At 42.7% G+C, this 27,604-nt stretch overlaps 1 protein-coding gene across 5 annotated transcripts in view; it reads right to left on the bottom strand.

Annotated features, from left to right (window-relative positions):
- The window catches only part of CACNA1B (calcium voltage-gated channel subunit alpha1 B), a 320,424-nt gene that overhangs the window by 128,289 nt on the left and 164,531 nt on the right, over positions 1–27,604 (bottom strand). For 2 of the 5 annotated variants that reach the window (XM_064523641.1, XM_064523637.1), the window contains 6 exons: positions 22,184–22,240; positions 21,365–21,439; positions 19,281–19,370; positions 14,642–14,851; positions 6,165–6,277; positions 2,506–2,618 (listed from right to left, as the gene is read on the bottom strand). In XM_064523641.1, coding sequence (XP_064379711.1) covers positions 2,506–2,618; positions 6,165–6,277; positions 14,642–14,851; positions 19,281–19,370; positions 21,365–21,439; positions 22,184–22,240 — 658 coding nt within the window. The remainder of the gene's footprint in view (positions 1–2,505; positions 2,619–6,164; positions 6,278–14,641; positions 14,852–19,280; positions 19,371–21,364; positions 21,440–22,183; positions 22,241–27,604) is intronic. The other 3 variants (XM_064523638.1, XM_064523639.1, XM_064523640.1) reach the window with 3 other exon arrangements.

Here is a 27,604-nt window from a genome sequence, read left to right as displayed (position 1 = left end):
TTGTTCTCCTTGGAGAAGGAGGAAGGGGTTTGCTGATCGTGTCAACTTTCCCCTGCTTGACACAATGGCTTCAGGCAAAATCTGGCACAGCATTGAGTTCCTACCTCTCAGTTAACACAACTGGATGCTAAATTCATGGGGAGGCTCTGGACTGTTCTGGAATAGCTCAGCACATTTTGCTCATTTCAGCAGCAACCACAGCTGATTACAGAGCTCCAGGATATAATGAGGAGTTACATTTCTACAGATGTCAGTCCCCATTCGACTTTGTCATGACAAAGAGGAAAACTTATTAAGCTATTTTCTCTTTGTCTTCCTCTCCAAATTTCAGTTCCTCTTGGATTGCGTCCCCTCTTAGTGCATCCTGCTGTGACCTTTACAGCCTGCTGTAATTTAACTTTGTAACTGTCACATTGCCTTGCCTTCTGCCAGCACACTGATTTGGGCTGCATGAGGAAGAGGCCTTTGCATCAAAAGGGCTAATACCTCCAATTAGTCAAAGCAGAGTGGACTGCAATTGTCTTCTGTAAAACATTAAAGGGGGAAAAAAAAAAGCAGGAAGTTTCAGAGAAAAGCTGCTGTGAAATATACAGGAAAAAAAGGGAATAAAAAAAAGAAAACTGCTCAGAGTGAGGTCTCACTTTCGCAGAAAGACTGGAATGAAAGCAGGTGGGCAGTAAGTTCACACCTGGTGCTATTGCTTTGGTAGCCTACTAAACTGCACCCCAGCAGGAACTGTGCTAGAATCAGGAAGAGCAGCTCAGACACTGGGCTAGTGTGGCCCAGCACAGCTGAGAGAGCCCCTCTTTGAGCCGAGAAGGACCACTTTGTTGGTAAAAGGATGAACACATTTCTGTCATGGCAGGGGAAACATCCACCCAGTTAGGTCAAGGAAAATTCACCTTCAGTATAGTGACAATTTTATTCACTATCCTGAAAGGCAAGACAGCACCCAGCTTGCTGGACAATTTGTTTTGTTAAGGTACAGCACAGTCTTTCATCATGCTTTAATGTTGGCTAAAATCCTGAATAGTCAAAAGTAGGTGAAAACTGGCAGATCATTTTAGCTTACAAAAATGTCCAAATTTTTTAAAGAGTTCTACGAGTAATCAGATATATTAAGTCTTAGCAGTTTGGGGTAAAATTAACTGCTGACAATTTATTCTTACCCACTTGCTACAAAACATGGATTTTTCTATAAATGGACTACCAGAAGGTAGGGCTAAGCAAGGTTTTTCAATCAGACTCCCACCTCTTTTGCTGGACATTTACAGAACTTAATGTTTCCAAGTCCTTGTCTCCCATAGTGCATCAAATGACATGCCATCACACATGGATTCTGGATCTCCATAATGATTAACAGATATAAATCAGCTAAACCCTAAGGACAAAATCCTAACAAAAACTGTGCAGTTGAATAGCCAGGAAAGTACCTGATTACTTCAAACGACTATTTTGTTCAAGTATGTGACCATCTGTGCTTTTCTGTTTTTGTGGGACTTTATTTCTCCTTGTGTCGCTTCTAGCCAAGAACAAATAAGAGAGCTGATGGAGAGAGGGGAGATCTGAGGGGGTAATGGTGTAGAGAAAAACCAGAGCAGGAGTACCAGAATATTTGATCAAGTTCCACTATACAACTTTAAAATCCTTCATAAATTGCTGTAGATGGTTTTATAAATTGCACAGTAGCTATTTGCTAATACCAGCATACATTAACACAACACATGAAAATGAGAACAAATGAAAACATGTGGCACCCAAACTCCAGTGAACATTGAACTTCATAATACTCAAGACTGAAAACCTTAAACATTTCCAATTCAGATACAGCACAGGCAGCAGCAGCACACTTTCTTCTTGTGTCAACACAGTAGTTCAGTCTTCAGAATTTATTATCTAGCAATAGCCAGGGTAGCTCAGTTCACCGGGTCTAAATCCTTAAAACTTCAGGAACTATCACCAGATACTTTTCTTTCACAGTGGCAGCGGGTAAGGTCAGTGGAAAGTTGGTGAAACTGAACAGGTGTATAAGAAACAATTCTTTCTCTTAACTCAAGAAATAAAGAAATACCTAGTGAGATCATGGGGCAGCAAGCTTAAAAACAAGAGAAAAAAAAAGGATGTTCTCATGCAGCTCATCACTACACTGTTGAACTCAGCCTCAAGGCTATGAAAGGGTTCAAAAAAATATATCAAAGCTGTACACAGTGCTGGGACAGGGGGTCTTAAAAGTTTTTTTGTGGATGCAACTTCCAGCTCAAGAACTCCCTAAACTTTTGACTGCTAGAAACTCAGAGAGCTCAGCCAAAGGAAAGACGATCCTGCAGGTATTTCAGAGAGAGGATGTTAGAACAGGCAGACCTTGTGCTGGCTAGAACTGTGGAGGTTTTTTTTGGTTTTTTTTAAATGAGTGTGGAAAGCACTACTATTGTCTGTAGTGTTGGTGATGTGCACTTTCATATGGTGCTAAAAATCTGGTGTGAGCAGAAAGGGAGCTGGACTTACTTTGTTACTTTGAAAATCCTCAGGAGTCGAAGAGCTCTCAAAACGCTGATGCCAAATGAGGTACCAGGTTTCACTGCAGCCCAAATAACTTCAAAAATACTTCCCACAATCACCTGCAAGAGGAATCCAGTTTTAAAAAAGGCAAAACATCTGCTTAGTTCTTTGTGGTGCTGCTAGAGAGACTGAGGCCCAAAGAAGATCCAGATCTTGGGCTATAGTGGTTTTCTTATGAAAGCTGTCAGTGTGATTGGCAAAATCATGAATTAGCCTCCCCTCCCCAAAACAAAACTGGTTCCAACCTTGTAAATCTATAATATCCAGAAGTAGGATATGCACACAGGTAGTCACAGGTGGGAACTTGTTTCTTTTTTCTTCTAGCAAGCAGACTACCTTAAGATAGCCATTTTTGAAGTGCACATTATATTTTTTTCTCTATACTGGCTCAGCTGCAAATGCCAGCACTTGATCTAGCCCCTCCACTGTCCATAGGAAGAGAGGCAGCCTGCCAGCAGTGGCTACATTTTGCCACCCCGCACAGCTGCTCCAGACAGCCTGTAGAGAGGCAGGGGGACACTGCTTCCTCCTCCTCCTCCTCTTCTGAGCAGAAGTGCAGGAAGGCTTCAGCTGCAGAATGGCAAAGCACTGGCAGCAAGTAAAATGAGCTAGAAATTTCTCATAACTCAGAATCTTTAGGAGACTGACTAAGATATTAGCCATTTAGAGATCCTGAAAAGCCTCTAGCATGCACATCCAATCTTCTGTCAGGCATTCAGCCTCAGGTTATTAGAAAACTGTCCCTTATCAAGGGTTTTTTTTAAAGTTGGTTTGTTTTTTAAAGTTGGGAGAGAATTAACCTCAAGCTATAAAAAAAATCTCTGAAATCCCTCTGTTACAAAAAGGACAAAATAGTAATGGAGTAAGTACAACCGGAAAGGGCAATTATATCAATATAGGTTGCTGCATGGTTAATAAGAGAAGACAGACACTTCGCTGCCAATTACTGTTATTATTTGTATTAAACCAGCATTTCAGAGCTCATGTAGACCAATGTCCCCAGTTGTATGAAGCACGCTATAAACACATTATAACCAGACTCCAACGAGCAGCTGGTTCCTGTTGCGGAAAGGAGCTTTAATGCAAAGTCAGGACAAGCAGCTCTGTGTCTGCGAGTACCTAAGCAGTGCTGTGAGACTCTCAGCAGCTTCAAAGACCCTCCTCATGAGCAGAAACTTGGACATGTTTTTTGAAAAATACAGCACTGCTCACAGTAGCTCTGCAAGAAATGCTGTACCTTGAGCTTCAAGAAAATGTATCTGAAAAAGAGGGATGTACAACAGTCACTCATCCAGTCACTCCCATCACAAAAAGAAGGAACTAAAGCTTGTCTCCGCAATATATCACTCTTAGGAATCCCTCATGAATCAGCAAAAACCTTTCCTCAGGCCCTCCATATTTTACACTGTTAATTAATTTTCCTGGCATCTCAACATAGCCTCTTGGGAATTGTTTCACATAAGACCCCAGTGGACTATTTTCCCAAGACTGATGTTGCTCTGTTTTGTTATTTTTCTCTTTGTGTTTGAACCTGATGGTTTGTCAAGCTAAACTGACTACAGAACTGTGTGGTGTTCCAGTGGGGGTGAAGAAGCTGAATTAATTCAGGGTGCTGGAAGGTGGGTGAGGAGGAAGAAACACAGATAGAAGCAGGATCCCAATGGATTTTTAAAAGAGGAAGAATTAGAAACAGACCAACAGCTTTGCCTCCTGGGAAACACACTCTGCAAAGCTTATTGCCAAAGCTGTGCTCACCACAGCGTGACAGAAAGCAGAACGACCTGTTAGAATGATTTCATGCTTAATGCAGAGTTCCTAAATCACCTGTCCCTGACTACCTGGTACAAGCTCTTCTTGTTGTGGAAGGAGCATCTGGCATACAAGGGTACAGGGAAATTAGCAGCCAGCTGGGAGAAAGTTGGCTGTACTGCATATCAGATCATACCTAATCCATGATTGAAGAACATCAGTCTAGCTTCAGTCACTAGACAATGCAAACAAGGCAATGAGGCCTTAAAAAGCTAAAATTAGACAATATTGCATGGCTGCCTAATGTCTTTTACTCAGCACACAGAGCAGGGGTTCAAAGCCAGAGCTTTTAAGCACACGCTGAATTCAGTGAAAGCTGGGTGTCAGCCCCTTTATATGCTGTGGGCACACTTATCCTTCCAGTGTTTGCAGAACGTCCATTCCTGCCAGTACAGTTGCACCTTGCCATGGGTTGACTGCCTTCAGCTGAGGGAAGCCGCTCTGGCTCTTGGATTAGGCCTCAACACTAAATGTTGAGATATCCAGTTGTCTTATGTTCGGGGAATGAAGAAATGTAGACACAATTCTGCACTACTAATTATCTGTGTTCTGGCATCCTCTCATGAAAGTTAAAGTCTGCATGTTATCCTTTAGGCTATGCAGCCTGAAAGAATGTCAAAATGCTATTCTATGCTTTGAGTCACGACTGGCTGCAGCAGGAGGCACAGAGAGGAAGGCCCCATGTGGCAGAGATGCTGCACACTTGAAGCAGCCTGCCATGGTACCTCAGTCTGTTGGACACAGATGACTCTTGCAGTGGCTGGTTTAATTTCAGAGATTGTTAGCTCTGAGCTTTCCTGCTGACACTGCCAAAAACGAGAAGTTAGCTCTAGCTGTAGTCTTGGATTTGGGAATGGTCACTTACCAAAGGTAAAAATATCTCCTCTCACCATAGGGGAGCAGTGCTGAAGCAGTGATTTTAACCCCATGGGGGAAGAGGATCAATCTCAGCGTCTTGGCACATAAAGACTAGAAATAACAGAATAAATCCATCTTGGAGAGAAAGACTGGAGGAAGGATATGATGAACCTTACTGTTTTTCCCTTCATCATCACTATGGCTGCATCATAAGCATCATATCTGCTTTAGTTAAAGAACTGAAACCTTAAAGCCCAATGCCTGCTCTGAGATGCAGTGCACAGTCCATGCTAAAGATAAGAAAAGCTGAATTATCCTCTGTGAGGACAGACTATAGCCTAATAGCTTTTAATGAATAAATTAACATCTACATGCAATGTTTGTTATTAGATGGAATCAAAATGGGCCCTACTCTAGTCACACTTTATAGCTATTGTAGCTCAAAGGGGAGAACCTGTACTTTTAGAATAAAAGGATCTGAGTTACAGCCTTTCTGTCACCTAATTATGTGTTTAGACTTCTACTTCTGGGTACTCATATCTGAAAAGTGCCAGCTATGTATCTTGATGGAAAGGCCATTAAATGCATGAAGGGGAAAAAGAGCAATAAGATGTGTGCATTTTTTGTCTTTCAGTCACCTCATTTAAATGAGAGACAGAATCTCATAGCAGTCAGAGCATTTACTGGTGCTGATGCTCTGAACACCCTGTAACTCACTAAGGAAATGAAAACCCTGCCTGTCACATTTCTTCAAGAAAAATGATAACTAGGGGAAGCTTAATGTATTTCGCTGCAGCTAATTTATACAATGACTACTCCCTGGGAAACACCCTTACAACACCATTTCCCATGCATTCCCATACTCGCCCTTAAACACTCAACCCCATTCAATAACCAGACAACCACACACTTCATCCACCCAGCTGATGCCTACTCACCCCAAAGTCAAAACAGTTGAATGAAGAATGGAAGTAATTTCTTGGCCCCAGTCCATACATCTTCAAAGACATCTCAGTAAGGAACAGACCCAGAAAAACAAACTCTGCAAAATCTAGAAACCAGAAAAGAGATTAAATTAGTTTGAAAGACCTTGGTAGGCAGATGTCTTCATGAGGAAAACAGTGCTACTTCCTCGCAATATAAACTGCCTCCTGCCAGAAGGAAATCCCTTTGCAATAGCAAACAAGACCCTGAGGACAGTTTCACATAATTATTTCTATATGCACATAAGCTGTATTCAACCTTCAAGGCCTGTGAAGGCCACATTTCATGTCTGTTGTGGGAAGGTTGGTATATGAGCATTAAATAATATTCTCATCCTCTTTGAAAAAGAGTTTGAAAAGAAAATTCTGGGGCTAATATTTCTGAAGATGTAATTTAATTGCACAGATAATGTTTTGCAAATGTATGTTTATGGGACTTCTGTACCTACATGAGACAAGCATGTTTGGAAGTGGCGTGTATGTTTTTGTGACATTCTCTCATGGTAAAAATACTTTCTTACCCAACAGAACTGCTCCCTCCGTGAGCTCAGATTCAGAAGTGTTGGGTCTACTGTTAACACAGAGCCACATTTATTTTTATTATGCCTGCATAATCATATAATTATGGAAGAGCAAGTTCAGTTCCTTTTGCTTCACGTATCACAGGCAAAAGAGGCTGTGAAGCTTTTGATGGGAAAATTTATCACCTATGGTGAAACAAAGGGTAGAAAGAGCATAGCCGTAGTTTTCAATCTCCGCACTGAGTTTTCTGGACTCAAAGTTATAGAAAGTACTGTCTCTTTGGCATTTTATGACATGCAGGTTAGATCTGGAGGCCAACAAGCAACAGAAACAATGGAATATTAAAACAAAACACAAAAAGGGCAAAAAACTAACCATCACCAAAACAAACCAAGTAACACAAGACAAAACTCTTCCCCAGATAAAAGATGAGAAGAAGAATCAAGCTTCTAAGGGCAGAGATTAATCACATTGTTTAACATGGTACGATACAGTAAGGCTCCCAGTTACCTTAGTGGTACAGACGCTATTGGAAAAACTACACCTGTAATTTAAGTTTTATGATTTCAGGATTCTATGTAGAAGGAGAGGCCAAGGGAGCAGGATGCGTTCAGCCTTTAGAAGGGAAGGCTAAGGGCGCATCTTGCTGCTGGCTTCAGCTATCTGATGTAAGGCTATAGAGAAGATGGTACCAAAGCTGATGCCATGCTGACAGGGAAGGGTCAACAGATACAAGTTGCAACAAGGAAAATTTCCACTAGATAATCTGAACTCCTAGGTGTTTTTATGCCTCCTGAAATACATGGCTTTAGATAGTTACTGTGGGGAAAGGCAGGGAAGAGAATGAGGTTCTTTCCAATTGCATGGTTTTTACTCAGTTCACTGCCTTGCACATTCATACTGAGTGAGCCCATTTAGCCCATGTCCATCTCACATTGATGCTTGTCTTCTGAAATTGCTTGAAAAAATACAGTTTCAATTATCAAAAAAAAGAAAAGGGATTCTAAATTTTAAATGAAAGATAGTCATGAAACATTGTGTGCATGGTGTTGACTGAAATCCAGGAAGCATTAGCTAAATGAGAAAGATTTTATTAACTATCCAGTGGGAAGCCTACAAAGACACTTCTGCCAGGTACGCAACAGGTGAGGAAATACCTGGAGGGTATTCATTGCACCACATAGACCCTTCTATTTTCAAGGAGACTAGGTTAACAGCAATGTAATTAAGGAGACTATCAATAGTAAAGGTGTTCACAGTCAAGAAATGGCATGACAAAAAATGAGGTCTGCAAACTTCTCAGCCTTTTTCCTACCAACAGGTAGGCTCCATCCGCTGGATCTCAGCACTCAGAGGCAGGCATGGTCACATGAAGGAGTAGGGCTTCTCCTTCTCCCTTTGAGCCTGGAACCTTCTAGGAGAAATGGGTTCACAACTGCACATGCTACAACTTTTCACTCACTCCTGGCCTCAGATGTAGCGGCTCAGTGAGCAAACACTTGTGTCCAACACATGGGATCCCAGAGCAGGAAAGAATCCACAGTTACACTGGCAATAAAAACAGCTGAAGAGCAGAAGGTGCAAGAACTGGGCCAGATGAAGCAATGTCAGGCATAAAATGTAACACCTGACAAGCCTGATACTGTAAAAAATAGAGTAAAAAAAGAAAACACACACACACGTTCAATGATACAGAGTTTTCTTGTACACATTGCAATTGCCAAGCAGCAAGAAAGTTGAAGTTCTTCATTATCAATAGCTGGCCCTGTAAATCAGAAGTCTAGACCACAGCTTCCAGGCCAGATCCTGAACTTTCATGCTGTACCCTATGTATTTCGGAAATAGTACAAGAAGAATGCAAAACTGCCCTAATAGAGCAGATGCATCTTCTCTGGGTATACAAGAATTCCTGCTGCAGTTGTCACCTATTCCACTCATGAGCCCAGAGGGATAACTTGCTGCAGCATTTCTGCTGACAAGAGCCGCTCCCTTGCTGGGAAGTTATTGCTCCCATCTTTGATTTCACGCTCAGCAGAGTTCAGCAAGCCTGATGGCACTTATTGGTGTGACTTCAATGCAGAGTCCTCCTATCAGAAAGACTGACGTGAAACCAATGCTTTCAAACCAGTGGCCTTACTTAACCGGCAGACAAAATTTATAATTGCAGGGAGGAGTTGTAGATCTGGCCCACAGAAAACCTTGCACAGCCTCCACTCTAGCAGGGAGATTTTCCTCTTCTTTTTAGGGCCACTAGACTCACCTTGAAGAGTCACATTTCAGGTACATGCAGGATTCTTTCATGGTATAATGAAAATACTAGGTAGTTTTTCTATTGCAATTTTCCTCAATAGATCTCAGTGCACTTTGCCATCATTTCATAAGGAGGAAAGAAACAAGGATTAATCTGCACAGTCATCCATCAAACATAAAGAAAGAAAACAGGTATCACCTAGTCCAATGCTCCATCATTGAACAGACAGGTCCTGAAAACATGCACAGAAAAACAGAATACGCTAGGAGAAAAAGGGCTAGTAAGTGTTCTCTCTAAGTAAAACTGAATGAAGCAATATTTCGTAGAGAAACAGAGCAAAGAATCTTGAAACACGAAAGAAGCAGAACTTTCCTCTGCTGCCCTTGAAAGAAGAACCCAACATGTCCTTTCATAGGTGATGAGTCTCACCTAAGACAGAATTCAAAACAGGCAGCAATAACTATATCTCAGCAGATACCAGGCGCTACAAATCATAGGACTAGGAGGAGAAGGGATGGAGGCAAGGATGCAAGGAAAGTATGAACATGCTGAACTCCTTGGGCAGAAGGAATTGACTCAGAGTGAATCAGCTTCTCCAGCTGATGGATCAGAAACTTGATTTCTTCTGACATGGCCCTGCCCATGTAATTGAAAATGCAATTTTATTGTTTGGACCTCATGGTATTCAGACCCCACATGTAATTCAATCTGCCTTAAACAGAAGCATTTTGTAATGTGATTTAACGAAAAAAAAGTTTGATACAAATACTCTAATTTAATTTAAAATTTGTGCTATTGGCAAAGGCCATGGTGGTATCTTTTTGCCCCGTAGGTTTGAATTAGATAGTTACTGGCTCTTTTTTGTCAATCACCAATTGATTAATTCCATTTCTGTGCTGTCTCCAAGTCTGATGTCACTTGGGGCAGGTGCTGAGCCTATCACTCCAGTTTTCTTTGTTCTTCCTCCTTGTAGATTAAACCTCAACCAGGAGGAGAACCTCAGCAAACTGTAACTTCCTCCTCTCTGACAAAGCAGACATGAAATGTTCAGCAGACATAAATAAATACGCTTGTTTCAGAAAGCCTTTTCCCTCTCAATTGCAAATGCTGCATATTTAAATCCAGAGGGAACTGGCTACCTACTTCAAAGGCAAACACGGTATCATCAAAAAGGTCTAATTGCATAAAACACATGGTTCAGCATAGTGCAGCACACTGGGGAGAAGCTCTCAGGCCATAATGGCTAAAATTTGTTTTCAAATATTGTATTCATCAGCAAGCAGACATTCTGGATCACGTTTTTACATGGGTACAATTTTAGAAGCAAGTTAAGCTGGAGAACCTCTTCACTGAGCGCAGCCACAGGAAAGGGGAAGCCTGACAAGGGGGCTCCTTCCTCCTGGGTGAAAAACTTTCTCACCAAATCATAAAACCTTCTCAGCACACTCCTAAAGCCTGTGCTGGGAAGGCAGCATACTCCAGTTCCAGCACCCCTTCCTTCCCAGCTGTCTTTCATAGCTTTAGCTGTGGTCAGAATGGAGGAGATCAGCTGTCCTCCTCCACTAGCCTCCTGCATGGCCCATGCCATAGAAATACATTTGGTTGTTTCTACACCATGCTCATAACTTCTGCTCAAACTATAGCATATATTTCAAAAGGGCAGTCTTGACTGAAAACCCCTTAATGCTGCAGCTCCACTACACGCCCAGATAACTGATTTCATTGGTTTGCTGTCCTCACTGTTGAAGATGCATCTTCACTGCCACGGGACCTCAATGATGCTTTTCTGTGCTAGATTAAAGAGCTGTCTCCTGATAGAAGTTTTTTCTTTCTGACAATACCAGCAAAGGTGGAAGTTAATGCAAACAAATGGTGATCATAGGTGGCTGTATGAAAGATACCCATCTATTGGGAACTGCAACTTATTTAACTAAAGGCCCATGCTTTGGAGAACAGAACATGCCACGTATCGAAGTGCAGTGTGAGAATGCTCCTATTGTAATGTGGCACTGCAGTCCTTTCTGTATAGAGAAGGAGAATTAGATCTCCAATCTAATTTGGGGATGATTATGGGGTGTAAAGCGTGTTCTGCTATTCACCATACCCTGAGAATTCAAAGAATTTCTCATCAGGCTGAAACACAGCTGTTTCAGTGAAACTAAACAAATTCCAAGTCCCTTTCTGAAGCTCCTACAATTTGTTTTTCAAAGTAGTTGCACAAAAATGAAATATCAAGCAGGGAAAGTTAATCAGAACAATTCAACAACAGAAAAATTAAAAGAAAAGAGGAAGGGAAAATAAATCAATGCAGACCCATAGGCTTTTACTAGTCACTCTTTAAGTAAAATTAATTTGTAATGTAATTAAATGTTTCCCCAGAGGGACAGGTATAATTGAATTAGAGGTGCCTGGGTAGAGTTTCAGGGTTTAGCGGATCCTCCCAGACTTTACTCCACTCCTCTCTCTCCTGCTGCTATAGTTCACAAAACTCCCCACTAGTTCAAGTATAAGCATCCTCCATGTGACAATATAATTAGAATCAGCTACATTTCTCTTGCTCTACATCAGACCAGCCAAGTCCTGCTCCTCTGTAGCTAGGTTCACACATCATGGATTAACTTTAAAGCCATTTTTAAAGTCTGTCACTCTTGCAGTAACAGGATTTTGCCAAGAATTTCCAGGAGCTGTTTAAAATCCCCTAGTTTAATGGTATCTTGCTCTCCCTATATCTAATGGATTTGTGAATGAATCTTGGACAGAACATGACTTTCAAGGAGCACTGCTTGAGGGCTATCCCACAAATGGGCTTGTTCACAAATGTATTTGATGCAGGGATTATCAGGCTGGCTGCAGTTTGGTATATGCGGGAATGAGAGGGACCAAATCCAGTCTTACTGAAATGACAGTAACAAAAATAATCATTAATTGACGTGTAGTCCCATACATCTTAAGGCATAAAATAGTCCTTGCATTCAACTACAAACTTTAGACTAGTAGGAAAGATTACACCTTGAGACTTACCCCAGGAAGATGGCCAGAAACCTCTAGGACATTACTAATGAAAAGAAAGGTCTAAATACAAATAGTACAGCTTATCATCCTAAAAGGCTGGGAGCATTTGGAGGTGTGGGACACTTGTAATTTTAGAGGTTGAACTTGCAAACCATTTCAGTTGACTTTTTTTTTTTTTTTTTTAAAGAAGTTCTTTGCTCTAAAAATGTTAAATAGGTATCTTCTCGGCATTTCCATTTTACTGTGCTATAGATCGACTGTAGACAATCCTCCCCAAAATGAACCCACGGCACTTCTGCTTCTGGTCTTAAAGTCTTATGTCTGTGTCACCCCACGCAACTTACAGTGTTGTTTCCAGCAGTACCTACCTGTATCTACTAATGTTTCTTTCACTGAACCTCAGGGACTAATTTGCGAAACTCCTCCCCAGGTGTTTCCTCACTGGCAAAGAACTTACTAAAGTCTCACAGAAAATGGCAATGCAATGGTGGAAAGCTATGTATAGGGCAGAACAGGACAAATGAGAAAAACACAGGAAGAACACCTCTGTCGGGGAAAATACTGAATATTTAACTCCAAAGAACACACGGTTCAATGACACAATACAAATTCACCCTTTCCTATTCCTGTCTTCAGCTGAAGTAGGTTGGGAGCATAATTTACAGCCTCTACTCTAGATGCATTTGCCACCCAGTGATGTACTTTTAATTCTAATTAATTAAAACCCTCCTTCCAACTCTCGTATGAACATTGAAAGAGATTTCTGGCTCACAGATTTCTTAATGTTCTCTTAGGAAAGTTACTCCATAAGGTGTTCCCAAAACTGAGTTTGAAAATTTAAAGTCTTCTTTGAGTTGAAAGACTTAAAGTGTTTTTTTCTAGACATTTAGTCCTAATTCAAGAGGAAATCCTAAGCCTCAAACTTCTAATTACTCTGCCAATCTAGCTTATTACTTCCTCTATTTAATTTAGGAAATGAATAAGCAAGACTGACTTTTCTGTGTGGTCTGTCTCCCTTTCAATCTAAATCTTGCAAGACAAACAGAGTTGAAAGGAATTTCTCTCCTTCTTATGCATCTCTCATTACAGCTCCAGTTACCTGCTGATATTAAATATTTCAGCAAACATTAACAGGGCGAATTTTGAAGTCAAAGTAGCTATAACCTTGAACTTTTAAGCCTATGGGAAAAAAAAAGTACTTCAAAAATTTCCTTCTTTATAATAAGGCAAGACCTTATTATAAATAGATAGATACCTGAGTATCTCAAGCTAGAAATACTTAAGTATCTAATTTATATAGAAATGAATGAAAGTTAGGTAGTTTAGTATCTTTAAGGATCTAAGTCACAGTTTTTAAGTCAGACAGTTTAAAATATTTGGGGTCTTTTCTACCCTTCTCTTGCTTTGGAAGCTTTGCCTGACAAATTCTGAATTAGCCACATCTGAATATCAAGTGCTGGACAAAAGACTTGATCCTGTTAGGATCTAGGCCAACCATTCCAGAAACAAACCCTCCAACCCTTCCCTTCCTTTCCTTTAGAAGGAAAAAAATTGTTGTGTCCCACATTCAGTGTCACCATACTTTGATATTCTCAGTTGATACAAACTTCCAGTTTTTCAGCTCTGGGAGTCACAGCCTACAACTTCACTAAAATAAAAGGAAAAAGCTGTACACCTCCCATTCTACCTTTTGTTAAGAAAGGCCTCATGAGCAAGGCTGCCACCTCAGAGCAAAGCTGTGACGTGTAAAAGATCTAACCACAAAAAGCTGCGTCCATTGACTATTCATTGCAGAACAAAACAATATACAATTTTTTAAAAAAAATCATACTTCAAAAGCACTTATCTGAAGCCTAAACTGATAGGTCACTGCAGATACCAAGCTAAAATAAAGCTTTTGCACAAGTATAATGTAATCTGCTCTATGATATTACTTCTATCAGTACTGCACAAATTTTCACAGAAGGGCATCACGACATTTATCCCATCTGATCATGCATCATTATTGTGGAAGATACAGTTATCAAAAAAGGCTTTCTGTAAAAGTACAACCTTTTAAAGAACATGACAATAATTGCTAAAAGTGTAGTGAATTACTTTATGATTCTGTAAACATTATAGGCTGTTTTTCTACCAAGTAACGCTGGCCACTGCACATGCTATTGTCACAGTGTCATTGGTGCTGTCAGAGATTTATGTATTTCCACAACACAAACCATCCATGGATGCAGATCAGCTGCAAAGTGGCATGAATTCTGCAGTTCCCCGGACAGCTGCTAATTAGACGGATGGAGAAACCTGCATCTACTGAAGTGCATATTCACTCCCGCTCCTTTTATAACACCCACTACATAACAAATCCTCCTGCAGTGTTACAAGATTTACATGTGCTTGAATCTGAAGTTTCGGGTAAGTCTAAGATGACATTCCTATGTCATCTCAAACCAGTATCATGGCCTGGTGCATTTTTTCTGAATCACATGACTCGATCAATCTTGAGTTACTAGAACCGCTCATTAATGCATTTGCAACTCTCGTGAGTGAGCCATAGGAAGCTACAAAAATAAACTTCAGGCTGTGAATTGATGAGAATGTGACAGAATTGTCAAAAACGCAAGGCTTCCTGAGAAGAATCCCCGGTACTCACATAGAGCAGTGGTGAGCTTCTCTGGCTGATCGTAGTGCACCATGGCAACGCAGAGCGTGTTGAGGGCAACCACGCAGAGCACAATCCAATAGAAGCTCTGAGCTTTCACCATGCGCCGGATGAAGAACCGGAACATTTTCTCTTTTCTCCGGAAGTAGGAGGAGCTCTCGTTCTTCCCGCTCTTCAAACTGGCACGGGCAAAAGGAGACCCTGGGCATTGGGGGACAGAAAGAACCATCACCACACTGCATCCAGGTGGATGAAAGGAAGGAGAGAGTCCACAGGCACACAAGCCCTCTCTCCCCAGCCCAAATGCATGGCTGAGCAGAAAGCTGGTCACACCAAAAGCGAGATTTTGCTTGCAAAGACGTCATGAGGGATGAAGACTGGAATTTTAAAACTATGAATTAACGCCCAGCTCTGCCAACAAAAGGAATGGGGCTTTCAACCCCTTGAATGTGCCAATGACTCCTCAACTTTGAGCTCCTGGTTGATTAGAGTGACAGAAGGCAACAGGCCCAGTGGTTTTCCCCACATGGTACGGCGCATGGTGAGACCCCAGCCAGCTATGCTGTATGTCGGGGCACTTGCATGAAATACCGTGCTGCCGCTGCTCAGAAGCACCTCGAGTCACCACACAGCACCCAGGCTAGTGAAATCCCCTCCTGTTGACAGAGACACTGGGAGCAAAAACGTACATGAGTTTGTCTCAGCTCCCCATTGCTCCCTGCCCAGAGCGAGGATAACAGTTCACTAGTGGTCCTTTAGAGAGGAGACGAACACAACTCCACTACATTAGCATCATCTAACCAGAGGGGAAGAGCTCTGGGTTTCCTCTTGAATTTCAGGGACTACACCCTCAGGCAACTTAGCGGCAACAGTAAAGCTAGCCCCTACTTCCCCTGCTCTGAGTACCAGGCAGAGATCCAGTTGATCCACTACTGAAAGGAAAGAAGTCTCCTTATTTTACTCTCCCTCTTCACATATCTCCACCGAAGGGGGCTTGATCTGCCTCCGTCCATCACATTTTGGGCACAGCTACTCATTTGTATCAATTCTGCCTGTATCAGCTACATTTCAAGTCTAGTCTGAAACCCTGGAATAGACTCAAATGTTTTAACAATAGGGAGCTGATAGAAGAAATGATTTCTAATGTAAGCTCTTCTCCTGAGGTAGCAGGCACTGTTGAAATGAATGATGAAAAAGCAATCTCCAGCCAGTGCTGAGGCAGGAGAATTCAGCCCACATTAGTAATAAATACATGCATCGGTTGGAATTCCTTTGTAACAGCCGTGAACACTGTTGCAAGCAGGGCAAATCCTGATTGCTGCAGGCTGTCCACTACCTGTTTCACACTGTGCTGGCATCCCTTAGAGATTGCTACTGGACCTTGTCTCAAGATGGCTTGTGGCAAGCTAATTTACTATTGCCCTTCCCTATCACCGTGTGGTACTTCCTAGCAGGTAGGGCTGACCAGGACACACACTGTACTGGCTTGCTCTGAGCACCGTGAGAAAAGGTGATTTGCATGGTCTGTCCTTGAAGATGGCCAAGTGAGTTATATGAACACAACGTTCTTGATGTGGCAGCCAAGTCTTTGAGCACACTCACTTACATTTCAACACTTCCAAGCATAGAAGGGGTGGGAATCTCATCTTATTGTTTCATCTTGCAGTTAATATCAAACACAGTATGCACAGAAGGGATAAAGTATCCAGACGTGACACCAATGGATTCTTCAAGTCTCACAACTACATACAGGAGTGTGCTGCGCATGTCTCCACGACAGAAAGCTCTGTGCTTCATCTCACGTGTCTGGCCTTCTACCAGCTGTGTGACAGCACTCCAAATGCAGAACCAGCCCTGGCCAGGCATTGAACAAGCTCTTTGCCAAAAAGCTTGATGTACTGTTGTTCTGTTAGTTTGATAATCCTTTCTTTGGCAGTTAAAAAAAAAAAAGAAAAAAAAAAAAAAAAAAAAGGCAATGCTCATCTATTGCTTTAAGGCAACAAAATTAATGAGCACTTAAGATATAGGCAGCATCATCAGCATCGTAACGCTGTTCAGCAGGTAAAACCCTCTCAGAAATTCAAGCCAATTCCATACTCTCACACATGCATAGGAATAGCCTGTTGCCCTTATACCCCCTAGCTATTTGCTCTGCTGATCTTCAAGGAAAGAACAACAGTAGGCCATATTCTGTATCTATTTAAATTGATGTAAATCTGAATTACTTGCACTGGAGAAAACAAGGTCGGGTATATCCTGGTCTAAAAGACATCAGGGTTTAACTCAGCAGGAGAAGAAAGATTTGCAGAGCAGTTCACAGAAGAGAATTTTGCTCTTTTTTTGGAAAACCATAGCAGATGTTGGGCAGTCCGACACTGAAGGGAATGCATAACCCACTGTCTGGCACAGTGTGGAGGGTGGGAAGCCACAAGGAGCTAGTGTCTACTGCTGCTGGCTTATTAGTGCAGAAAAGAGGCTGAGAGTTCGGAAGATGGAATAGATTTTAAGAATAATTCCAGAGAACACACTGGGAAGTATTTACCACTGTAGAGCTTTATAATGCAATTATAAGGCTCATTGAGGTACTTGTGTTTGAATTAAAGAGCAACGTATTCAGGCAACAGCCAGCAAGAGACCTGTCAAAGTATCTACTCCTCTGTCTGCATCTTTACTTTGTACTCAGTAATTATATTGTTAGGTCTTCCACAGTCCTTGCATTCCCATCAGCGAGACATTATAGCACAAGGAAACCATCCAAAAAAATCTTTTCTCGCAAACATATTCTTTATGCATAATTGCCCATATGATCCAATTGTTTATGTTACGCAGAGTTTCAGTCTTTTCAGGAGCCTGCAGAACTATCTGCTGTATTTATTTCTTCTTCTCTGCCATTTTCCGTGCATCATATTCAAAAACACTTTTCCCAAGTGGATAAACCACTCACAGAAGGTGGAAAGCACTGCTGTTATTTTCCCTGCCATATGCTCCTGAGATAGTTCCCAGCTCTGCATCAGATTATCCATGAGTCCAGATGCTCCATCATCCATTACCACCTGAAATGCTGGGTGTGACGATCTGTTTGCATTGCATGGGTGCCCAGACCCTGGAGGGACTTGGATGTGAATGCAAGGATCTCATAATTATTGCAGCCATAAACACATGTGGCAAAGATGATCATTTCTTGTTATCTGTGCAGTGACCTAAGCTCTTCAGATAAAAACAAGACAAAACAAAAATACACAAGGATGCTGCAGTTTCTCCCTCTTCCAGCGCAAACCTCTCATAGAAGTGTCAGCAGTTTAGCCACAAAATCAGCAACCTGCTCATTGCTTGGAGGATGGTGGCAATTCAACAACAGGAGGTGGTGTCAGTAACATGCCGAGCAAACTTCATTTCCCTTGATCAGATCTTCATTTAAAGGGGAAAAAATCCAGCAGCAGCAACTGTAATCCCTTAAAAGGTTAAGTGCCAAATTTTCAAAGACCATTTGAGGCAGTCATGCTTACATATGTGGACATGTATTCTCAAACATACTGTTTATGCTGCTACCCTTACGTATCCAGGATTTGCTGCTTCATGGTTACTGGGGTGCCAAGACATTTCTTTGGAAGCTAAATGAGAACATCTGCTGCTTCAGCAGCAAAACAAAATACAGACTGAAACAAAGTCTCTGCCATAGGGACAAGAATAAGAAAAATAATTAACTGAAAAGCAATCAGGAAGATGTGTCCCCAGCTAGCAAGTAAAAACCTATCACTGAAAAGGCCTTTCTTCCACTTTTGTCCAAAACCTTAGGATGCTGTGTGCTTGGAGAGCCTGCCTCCCCTTGCCCAGACCCATCTCATTGCTCTCTACCTGGTAATGTTTCAGGAGGGAACTAGCTCTCTGCTAACTGCAAAACAAGTAGAACTTCTTCAACCTGACACAAACTTATTCTCCAAGGGGGGAAGATACCAGATTCACAGCAGGAACCACACACACTCAATATTAGAGATGCACAGGTAATAACACGCATACAAGCGTTTATCTCCATATCTGGCTTTAAAAATGTGGAGAATGGCAATAAGGCCCTCTTCTAAGGCAAGCATTAGAGAATTAGCACAGAACTACTGCCCAGGATTTCCCAGCAACCATTCACCTGACAAAGTCTGCAAAACTGTACACTGTATTAGTGACAGATGTGACTAAATGTCTGTCCACTTCCTCTACTCCCTGCAACAGATGAGGCTTAGTGGTATCATTTGACATATTTGGGTTTCATTAGCATAAATGAGCATGTTCCAAGCAGAATCACAGCTTGCCCAACACACCATGGATTCTCCAAGCATTTTGGCAGTGCTCTCTTAAATGGTGCGACATGCAATAGCTCAGCTGGGCAGCGTGAAGGAGTGTGTGAAGCCACGATGCCACTTGCTTTGGGAAGTCAACCGCTGCTGCAAGAGCAGTAATAATTCTCCTTGCAATGGAGCTGCATCTGGCTGCCTCGCAGAGGGCTAGGAAAGAGCACCTGATGCACTTGCTCTGGGCCAGAGACTGCAGCTTCTGGAGCAGACGAGGACTCAGAGGAAACAGAACACACACACATTTAGCTGGAGATCTAAACCTAGGGGAATGCGAAGCCAGTACTCACCAACGGAGCAAATGTCTGTGAAATGGTCCTCACCTTCTTCAGCATGAATCAGGTCATTTTTGCTCTTCTTTATTGCAGCTCTTTTCAACACTGTGTGCAAATTAAAGAGAGAATACCTCGTGAGCATTCAGAGTGAATTTTCTTTCCCCCCCCCCCACTTCACTCTCCAGGGCCAGCATTTACTTCCCAATGCTGTCTGAAGCTGCCATACAAGGGTAGGCTGTAGCAAATCAGTCAATCTACAACCTTGCAGGGCCTCCATGTGCTTCCATGCCAGGGTCATTTTTAATTTAACCTTCTAGATCCTGAAGGTTTGCCAGCCAGAATTCTGTGCACTTGCATTTCATCCCAACAGATGGAGGAAGGTGGGGGAACTGCTGTAGCTGCCGGACCTTTTAGCACAGAAGAGAGGCCTGGACAGGGTCACTGAGTGATTCTGAACCCCAATGAGTTATGACATGAGTGCTACTATCCATTAAGAACATTAATACTGTTTACAGTGTGCACCATTAAGAAATCAGCATTTACTGTGTTCCAATACAGTTTACCACATCTCAATGCCTTAAGCAGCAAAAATGCTATATTGAAAGCAACTCCTGCAAATCAGCAAACGCATTCTTAATAGCGCCCATTGTACAATTCCTTCCCTCTGGGGATGTCACAGCTCTTTGAAAACACACTTTGTCCAATAGCATCTTTTGTAGGGAAGGCAAACATCACTACATTATTTTACAAGACAGGGAAAGTGAACTGCACCCTAAGGCTCAGAGAGGTCTGCGCTGCTTTGCCCAAGGTGCACGAGGGGCGACGCCAGGAACAGTGCGGACTCTGCGCCCACGACCACCTACCTGCAGATCTTGAGAACTATCAGAAAAAGATATGTTGATACAGTTTTGTAACAGCTTAAAAACATACAGTAACTAAGCACCATTTGCTATCAGCAGTAAGACACCCCATGGTGTGGTGATACATACTGTCCAGTAGGCACACTCAGCAAATCCATTCACTCTGTAGCAACTAACTTCAGTTTAGGTTCCTACGAGGGAATCCTCTCAGCCTACACGATTTTCCTTGCCTTTGGAGAAACAGCTGCACTTCCTCCTCAGCATCTAAAGCAGATTTTATTACTTATATCACTTCAAGGAAACACTCACCATATTATCCAGGTTCAGAGGCCTCTAAGCTCAAAGAGGAGAGGACACTGAACCTGAGATCTGGATCCAGTTTTTGCAAATAACCTCTTTTGTTCTTCTCTTCCCCACCCAACAGTAGGCTGAATCCTCAGTCCCAGCAATACCACCTTTTGGGTCCATGAGGCTGCATCTGTCCTAGTAAATTCCAGCATGTCGAGGACCATCCCAAGCACTGAGACACAACCAACTCTGGTAGTATCTGATAGTAAAGTTTTACAACTCTCCCTTGGATGAATTGAGCGCCTTCTCCTTTACCTTCTCTCCACAAAATTCCTGGATGTAGTTCAGCAATTAGTGTGTGTCAGGGACAATCTCTATAGGCACTTTGGATGCAATGTCCCTGCTATTTTGGAGATCAAGACAGTTTACTAGCATTGATGTGGGCTGCTCCATGCCAGTCAGCCTCAAGGCCAGCAGCACCACCAGGCTTGTTTAGCTTACTAGTATAGATGTAGCCTTGATATACCTGCATCTTCATTCCACGGCCTATACCCATCTCTAGAGTTTGCCTACACCACTAGGCTTTTCAAACTTGTCCTCCAGATACTCATTTCACTTACAGACTGAAAGCCCTGGCTACACCCACACGCCAGACAAAACTTCCCCCGTCACACACACAAACACACGCACACACACGCACAAAGATTTGCCAAGTGCACCTCAGTCCTGACCTTCCGTAGCCCCCAGCTCATCCATCCCTGAGTCCTTCCCGAGCGCAGGTCGCCAGCCTGGCCAAGGCAGGCCGGTGGCCACGCTAAGGGGTGCACAACGCACCAGGAGGCACCGAGCTCGCAGCAAACCGGGGAAGAGTCACTAGTGACCTAGGCCCTCGGGGGAGCAGCGGTGCCCCGCTGGGTCGCCTGACCCCCTGTCGATTTGCAATCCACTCACTGTTGTAGCTGCTGCCGCTGCTAGTCTCTGCCGGTGCCGTGCCTTGTGGAATCGGCCCTTCCGAGGCGGCCCTCCCTGACAGTGAATGGGAGGAGAAAAAAAAAGAGGGGGGAAAGGGAGGGGAGGGGAAAGGAGGAGACATAGGAGGACGAAAGATGGTCAGAAAAGGGAGAGGGAAGAATCTTTAACTGAACTTTGACTGACTGTCACATCCTAAGGGCTCAGCAGTCTTGAGGCGCAGGGAGAACAGTCTCGTGTTCTCCTGGCACCTGCCTCAGAAAGCTTAGCACCTCCACTTGTCCTGAAGCGCTAGGGTCACACGGCTTAAAACAGGATCACCACACCCTGTTATGTCTTACTGCTTACAAGTAACAGGGGTCTTAGTCTCTTTGTCTCTTGGTCAAATCCATTTGGAAACCTCGATTTAGAGCCCTGCCTTCTCATTGTCCATGTATTTCTCTCGTGGCATCCACTCTGAGGCCTCTCCCCTCCACCGCCTGCAAGTAGACACGGCCGCCTCTGCAAGGCGGAGGCTGGCGGGTGCCCCCATCACGGTGCAGTCCCACAGACAGCGCAGGGACTCTGGCAGACCCCCAGGGCAGATACCCATCCCAAAACGATGTCTCTCATAACTGCTTATATCCGCCTACAACCTCAGAAAGACTCGATACAAGAAAAGGGACTCTTTGGCCCAAATTATTCCAAGTGCATGCAAAAGCATGTTCCTCACGCCCTCTTGTTACAACGGAAAACCAGGTCAGCGTTCAGCACGTAAACCTCTCACAGACCACAGGACAACCGCACAGCAAAACAACCTACCGTCCAGAGGAGACTTCTCTTCTGCGTTCTTGTCTTCCTCTGCCAGCATCACCTCTTCTGTGAAAGGAAAAAGAGCAAGGTTCAGCTTCGAGTTTGTCACATTCCCGTTCTAAACCCAGTGAAGCTGGGTGCAGCACGCAGACATTTGTTCCTGCTGCCACCAACCTTTTCCTGTTGTATCACCCAGTTACACCAAGCCTCCACAGCACAAGAAGGGCAGGTTCGGAGAACCGTGTTTCTTATCCTGTGCCCCTCTTGCACAAGGGAAGGAGGCTAGTCAAACCACTGGAAGACTGTAGCACTCCTCCTCCATGATTTCCCTCTTCACAATGAACCATGCCCTCCAGTTTCTTCCCCCAGCTATCACCCACCAGAAATTTCTGGAGAGCAACAACTTTTCTTCAGGCCAAAGCAAGATCCCAGACCTACAGAGGACCTGGGCCTCCTGCCCAGACACACTGGAGATGCTGCTTGAGGAGCGAAAGATGCTCTAGTTCAATTAAAAGTTTTTGTTTCAGTTAATAAAATCAGGATTTAGCCTAGAAAATGGATCTGCATCTCACCACACAAGGTAAAACAAGCAAGACTGGCTACTGCATGTCAGCTATGTCAGATCACAGGTGGCAAAATGTCACCAGATAGCCACTGGGCCAAAATCTTAGTCCAAACAAAATCCATGGCAAAGTTCCTTCTGGGGCGGGGGGGGAGGGGTGGAGCGGGGCGTGGGGGGAAGGATCTTGGGCCACCACAATTCAAACCATGTAATGTATGTGAGACAGCTACTGTCCATTTTCCATCATTTTCCATTGTTGTATACCTCATCTCCAAAACAGGAACTTACACTTTCCTGCAAAACAAGAACTCAGACAGCATTGAAAAAAAATGACACCTACCCCTTGAAGCTGAGTTTTCCACTCGATTCGCAGCACAGGAACAAAATCAATGTACCTGTTCCTTTCGAAGATCATTGAGTAGGAAAAGCAATCCTTCTTTTCCTCTGAGTGGCCTTGTGTTCCCCATGCTCCCATAATAATTTTGTCATGGCTCTTTGCCAGCCTTTGGGCAGCAGGTGAAGAACAGTCCCGAGCCTCCAGATCACCTCTGGGGACTGTGAACTGTATAAACACACAACCACTGTGACTTGCAATGTTGCTGTGATGCCACCTGATGTTCCAACATCACGTGTGTCCCTGTGGCTGGATCGACAAGAGTTTAGCCATACTGAGGTTGCAAAAATCAGAATGATAAATGCCCATAGGGCCTCAGAATTTATAAGATGTGTCAATTTGATATCAGCATATCTTCACCTACACATGCTCTTTCAAGACAACTCTGTAAACCAGCTGAGCTTTCACCCCAGAACTCAGGGCCCAGAGCTGATGCCCAAACGTAACTTCCCCGCCCCACCAGACACCTCAACTAGGGCTCAGTTTTACTGTAAACTTAAAGTAAGCAAAAACCAAGCCTCACCTATGCAGTTCCCTCAAGTCTGACTCTCCTCTTCCCTCCCTTGACAGTCACTCCCATTGACCTAACATCCTCCGGGAAACCAAAGGACCACATCTATCCTAGTGGGGCTTTATTTGGGTTTTAAAGCCTCCTAAAATGACCACTCAGCAGAAAGGAATCACACCATCGCTAGCAGCTTAAAAAAAAAAAATACAACATCCTAAGCAGAGGATTGAAAGTTACATTGTCTTTATGATAATCGAAGCACAGAGACTGGAAGATGATAATTAGGAGGCTTGAATAGTCTCCAGATAACAGGACTTCTGCGTTAGAAGGAACACTCAACAAAGACAGTACCAGATCAGCAACTTCCAGCCTTGGAACAAAGGCGGAGGGGCCTCTCCTAGGGGCTTCACTGGGATATCCGAGTGAGTAACAGGCATCTCGGCACTAAGATTAATTGCTGTTACAGGACTGGCAATAAAGGCAGCCTTATTCTGAAGAGCTGGGAAGCTGAACAAAACAGGCAAAGCCTCAGAGAAACATGGTGCCGCCTCTTTCTCTTGAACATGGGGATATAGCACATGGTGTGCTCAGAAGAGCAGCACATTACAGGAAATAACTCACATTAAAAAGGCAACAAAAGTAAAATAAAAAAACCAAAACAAAACCCAAAGCTTGAGTTTAACTGTTAAAGTCTCAGATGTGTCAAATAGAAAAAGAGAATAAAAATGCATCCATTAGAAGATGACATCACACTCTCTCAGGAGACTCTGTTTTGTCTCTCTAGCAGTTATTCCCGCTTGCCATCTCAGGCACATTGCTGGTCTTTTTTTTTTTTTCCACTGATACAGGTGTCTTTTCCCAGCCATATCAAGGGCTTGCTGCTCTGTGTTTGCATGACAGAAAGCTGAAATCTGAGGTTCATAAAGCTTTGATGTGTCAGAGAATGGCATTCATGCTACGGTGAGCTGGAAGAGGGGTTAAACACACATCCCCAAAGATTACTTACTCCAGGAGAAAAGAAATGCTCAGAATCAGCGCTGTGTGAAAGAGATGGACTTGGAAAGAATTAAAATGAAAAAGACAGGCAACTTGATTAGCTGCGAACTGAAAGACTTTCAGTCTCTGAGCAAAAGTGTTTTCAAAATGATGCATGTCCTTGTAAGATAAGAGAAACATCTTCAAAAGAATATTTGTGGGCTTATAAGTGCTTTACTCTGTGCAGAGACCTTCTGGTTCTCCTCTCCTTTAGAAATGCAGCATGACAGCGCCTAATAGTTGCTACAGTTTTGAGGAGTTCAGTGAAGAAAGCAGCAGCAGCAAAATCATTTGCATGGATTACATTGCTTGGCTTCACCACTGTTTAATTCCTCTGAAAGGCACAATTTCAAATTGACTTGCTATTGCCTCTGCACAGAGCCAAAAGAAAACATGCAACAAAAAGCAAAGCCTGTCTTCACACACAGCAGGTGGAACAGGACTGGATTTGCTCATCTTAATTTGATATTGGCTGAACTGAAGAAGTGGCATTTGGTAAGAAGACTGTTGTCCCATGCCTAAAGAAATGACACAGTGCAAAGCACTGCCTTTTGCATCCATATCAGCTGCATTTTAGCAGCTGGAGGAGTTGGTCCTTTTAAGGAGTTTACTGAAAAAAAAAGCAGTCAATAGACTTCATTCTGTGACACTGAAGTTAAGATTACAGGTCTGTTTCTAAATGATACACACAATCTGTTTCTAAACAATATATACAGATAGTGTTTATGGTCTTGATGTGGGAATTGCTGTATGAATTACTGGACTACAGCCTGCGAGATGCAGGCAATCATAGGATTCAACCCTTACTTCTAGCCTGAAACTCACCCTAGTTTTATACTGCTGTAAATCTTACTGAGCTTAAGACACCTCCAGATTTACAGGACCATCAGAACAGGACTCAGCCTTCCTTGCCAGCTTCCCACCCACCCCCTTTTCTTTTTTTCTTAACCTCCAGATGTTGTCTGCATACATGAAGGCTCCCTGACGCACACCTGCCAAATCTGTTCTTTCTGCTTTCATTTCTTTTCTCCCTCGAATCTGATGGGCACTACCAGGGCCACTGCCATCTTCCTTCCTTCTCAGATGTTTGGCTGATGCGCCTCACCTGCATTCCAGACTATTCGGCATATAAAGCCCCAGAGTATTCCCAGCCTCTTTCTTCTGCTCCTGTTGCTCGTGACAGCCTCAAAAAGGCTCTACTGGGCTGCAATTTCCCATGCTCATACTTGGCCTCAAGATAAATGCATATGGGAATTTTACACGAAATTGCCTTTGAAAATGTTGAAACCCTCCTGGCTACCCTATGTCTTTGTTCTTCAGCTTCAGCCAAAAGAAATGAGAAATCACGCACCAGAGAAATAGGTAAAAGTAGAAACTTCAGACCTGGCCTCCTATTTTAAGAAAGAAGGTCAATTCAACCTTTAAGGAAATTGGTTGGGCAGTGGGTACTTTTTTCTTTTAAGTCACACACATCTAAATTCAGCACCTCAGCACGTTCTCTGTGTTATAATTTTCTCTTCCTCTCCGAAGCCTTCGTTAGGCAGGCATTTGTTAAGTACTCTTTCAATTAGGGTATTAAGCAGAACTGTCACACATAGTCTCATATTAAGCAGGTCATGGTTTTTAAAACACCTTGTTATAGATGCCTCAGCCAAATACCCCTCTATGTTCAGCAATCCACATTTAAAGTAGCCCTAATTACACTGCTTCCGTATCAACCATAGCTGCATTTCTAGTGATTTATCAACAGTGAATTGACACCAAAATCTTTTTGGTGTGCCAAGGCACATCCTTGAAAAGTTCACAAGCACTTGTTATTGGTACTTTCTTCCTTTTCATAGTCTTATTTTGCCACTCTAAAAAACTTAACAGTACTACTAGAATAAAGGAAGAATTGTAAAGTCTGTTACTCAAGGGCCAGGCTATTCCAGAAGTGTCATTCTGGCAGTACAAATGTCTATTATGACCAGTCATCAGTCCAGGTTTGTACCCATGCTTGAGTCAGACAGCACTTACGAGAGAGAAAACAAAGACCCATTGTTTTCATTTTGAGGACTACAGAGTCTACAATTTCAGTATGGGGAAAGGGTTAATAAAGGACAACCCCCAAATCTTATCAGAAGCATCCATTTGATGCAATACATAGAGCTAGAGATAATATAACGTTATTCAAGTTACAAATAGGGAAGGCTGTCAGAAGCTTTAAAGGCACTCAAAAGTGGTCGATAAATGATAAGCGCAATGCTACACTAAAATCATTGTTGAGAAATGGGAGGCTGTGTACAGATGAAGGAATAATTTCAGTTATTCAAGTACTGTACTTGGTTCTAAATTGGTTACAGCCCTTGACGTATAAACTTCAGCATTATTGAGAACAAGGAAATCTCCCCTCCAGCTCCAGCAGCTACTCAGAATATGTAAAATATTACACAGCAAAAAGAACTAGATGAAGTATTAAAATGCCACTTTATGAATCACTGGAATACAGCATTCCAGTCTTCCTACCTTGCATCAAAAATACATGAGAAAAAAAATGAACAAACAAAATGCTGAGAGGTGGGTGCTATAAATATTAGAAACCTGGAGAGGCTTCTACCAGAAGAGAGGGGATTGAGAAGATGGGGTCTACACTCTTCAGAGGGAAAAATATGATGAAACACACAGCAGCAGCAGAGAAGTAATAAAAAGAAATACCAAACATTCATCCTGATATCTCCCATCACGACAGCATAGGGACAGACCCATTGTAGCAGAAAGGCAATATATTTAAAATTGAGGAAAGAAAAAAATACATTTTTTTTAATGAAATGAACTGTTAATATGTGGAACTCCTTGCTACAGGACAGAAGTTAAGGATGGTAAAAGCATTTTAAAACAATTTTTACATGAATAACAACAATCTCCAGAGTCACATTAGAATTTAATACCAAG

The sequence above is a fragment of the Dromaius novaehollandiae genome, chromosome 20 (genome assembly GCF_036370855.1).
Source record: "Dromaius novaehollandiae isolate bDroNov1 chromosome 20, bDroNov1.hap1, whole genome shotgun sequence".
NCBI lineage: Eukaryota > Metazoa > Chordata > Aves > Casuariiformes > Dromaiidae > Dromaius > Dromaius novaehollandiae.
Note: the sequence above shows the minus strand (reverse complement) of the source record. Positions and strands in the feature narration are given on the sequence as shown.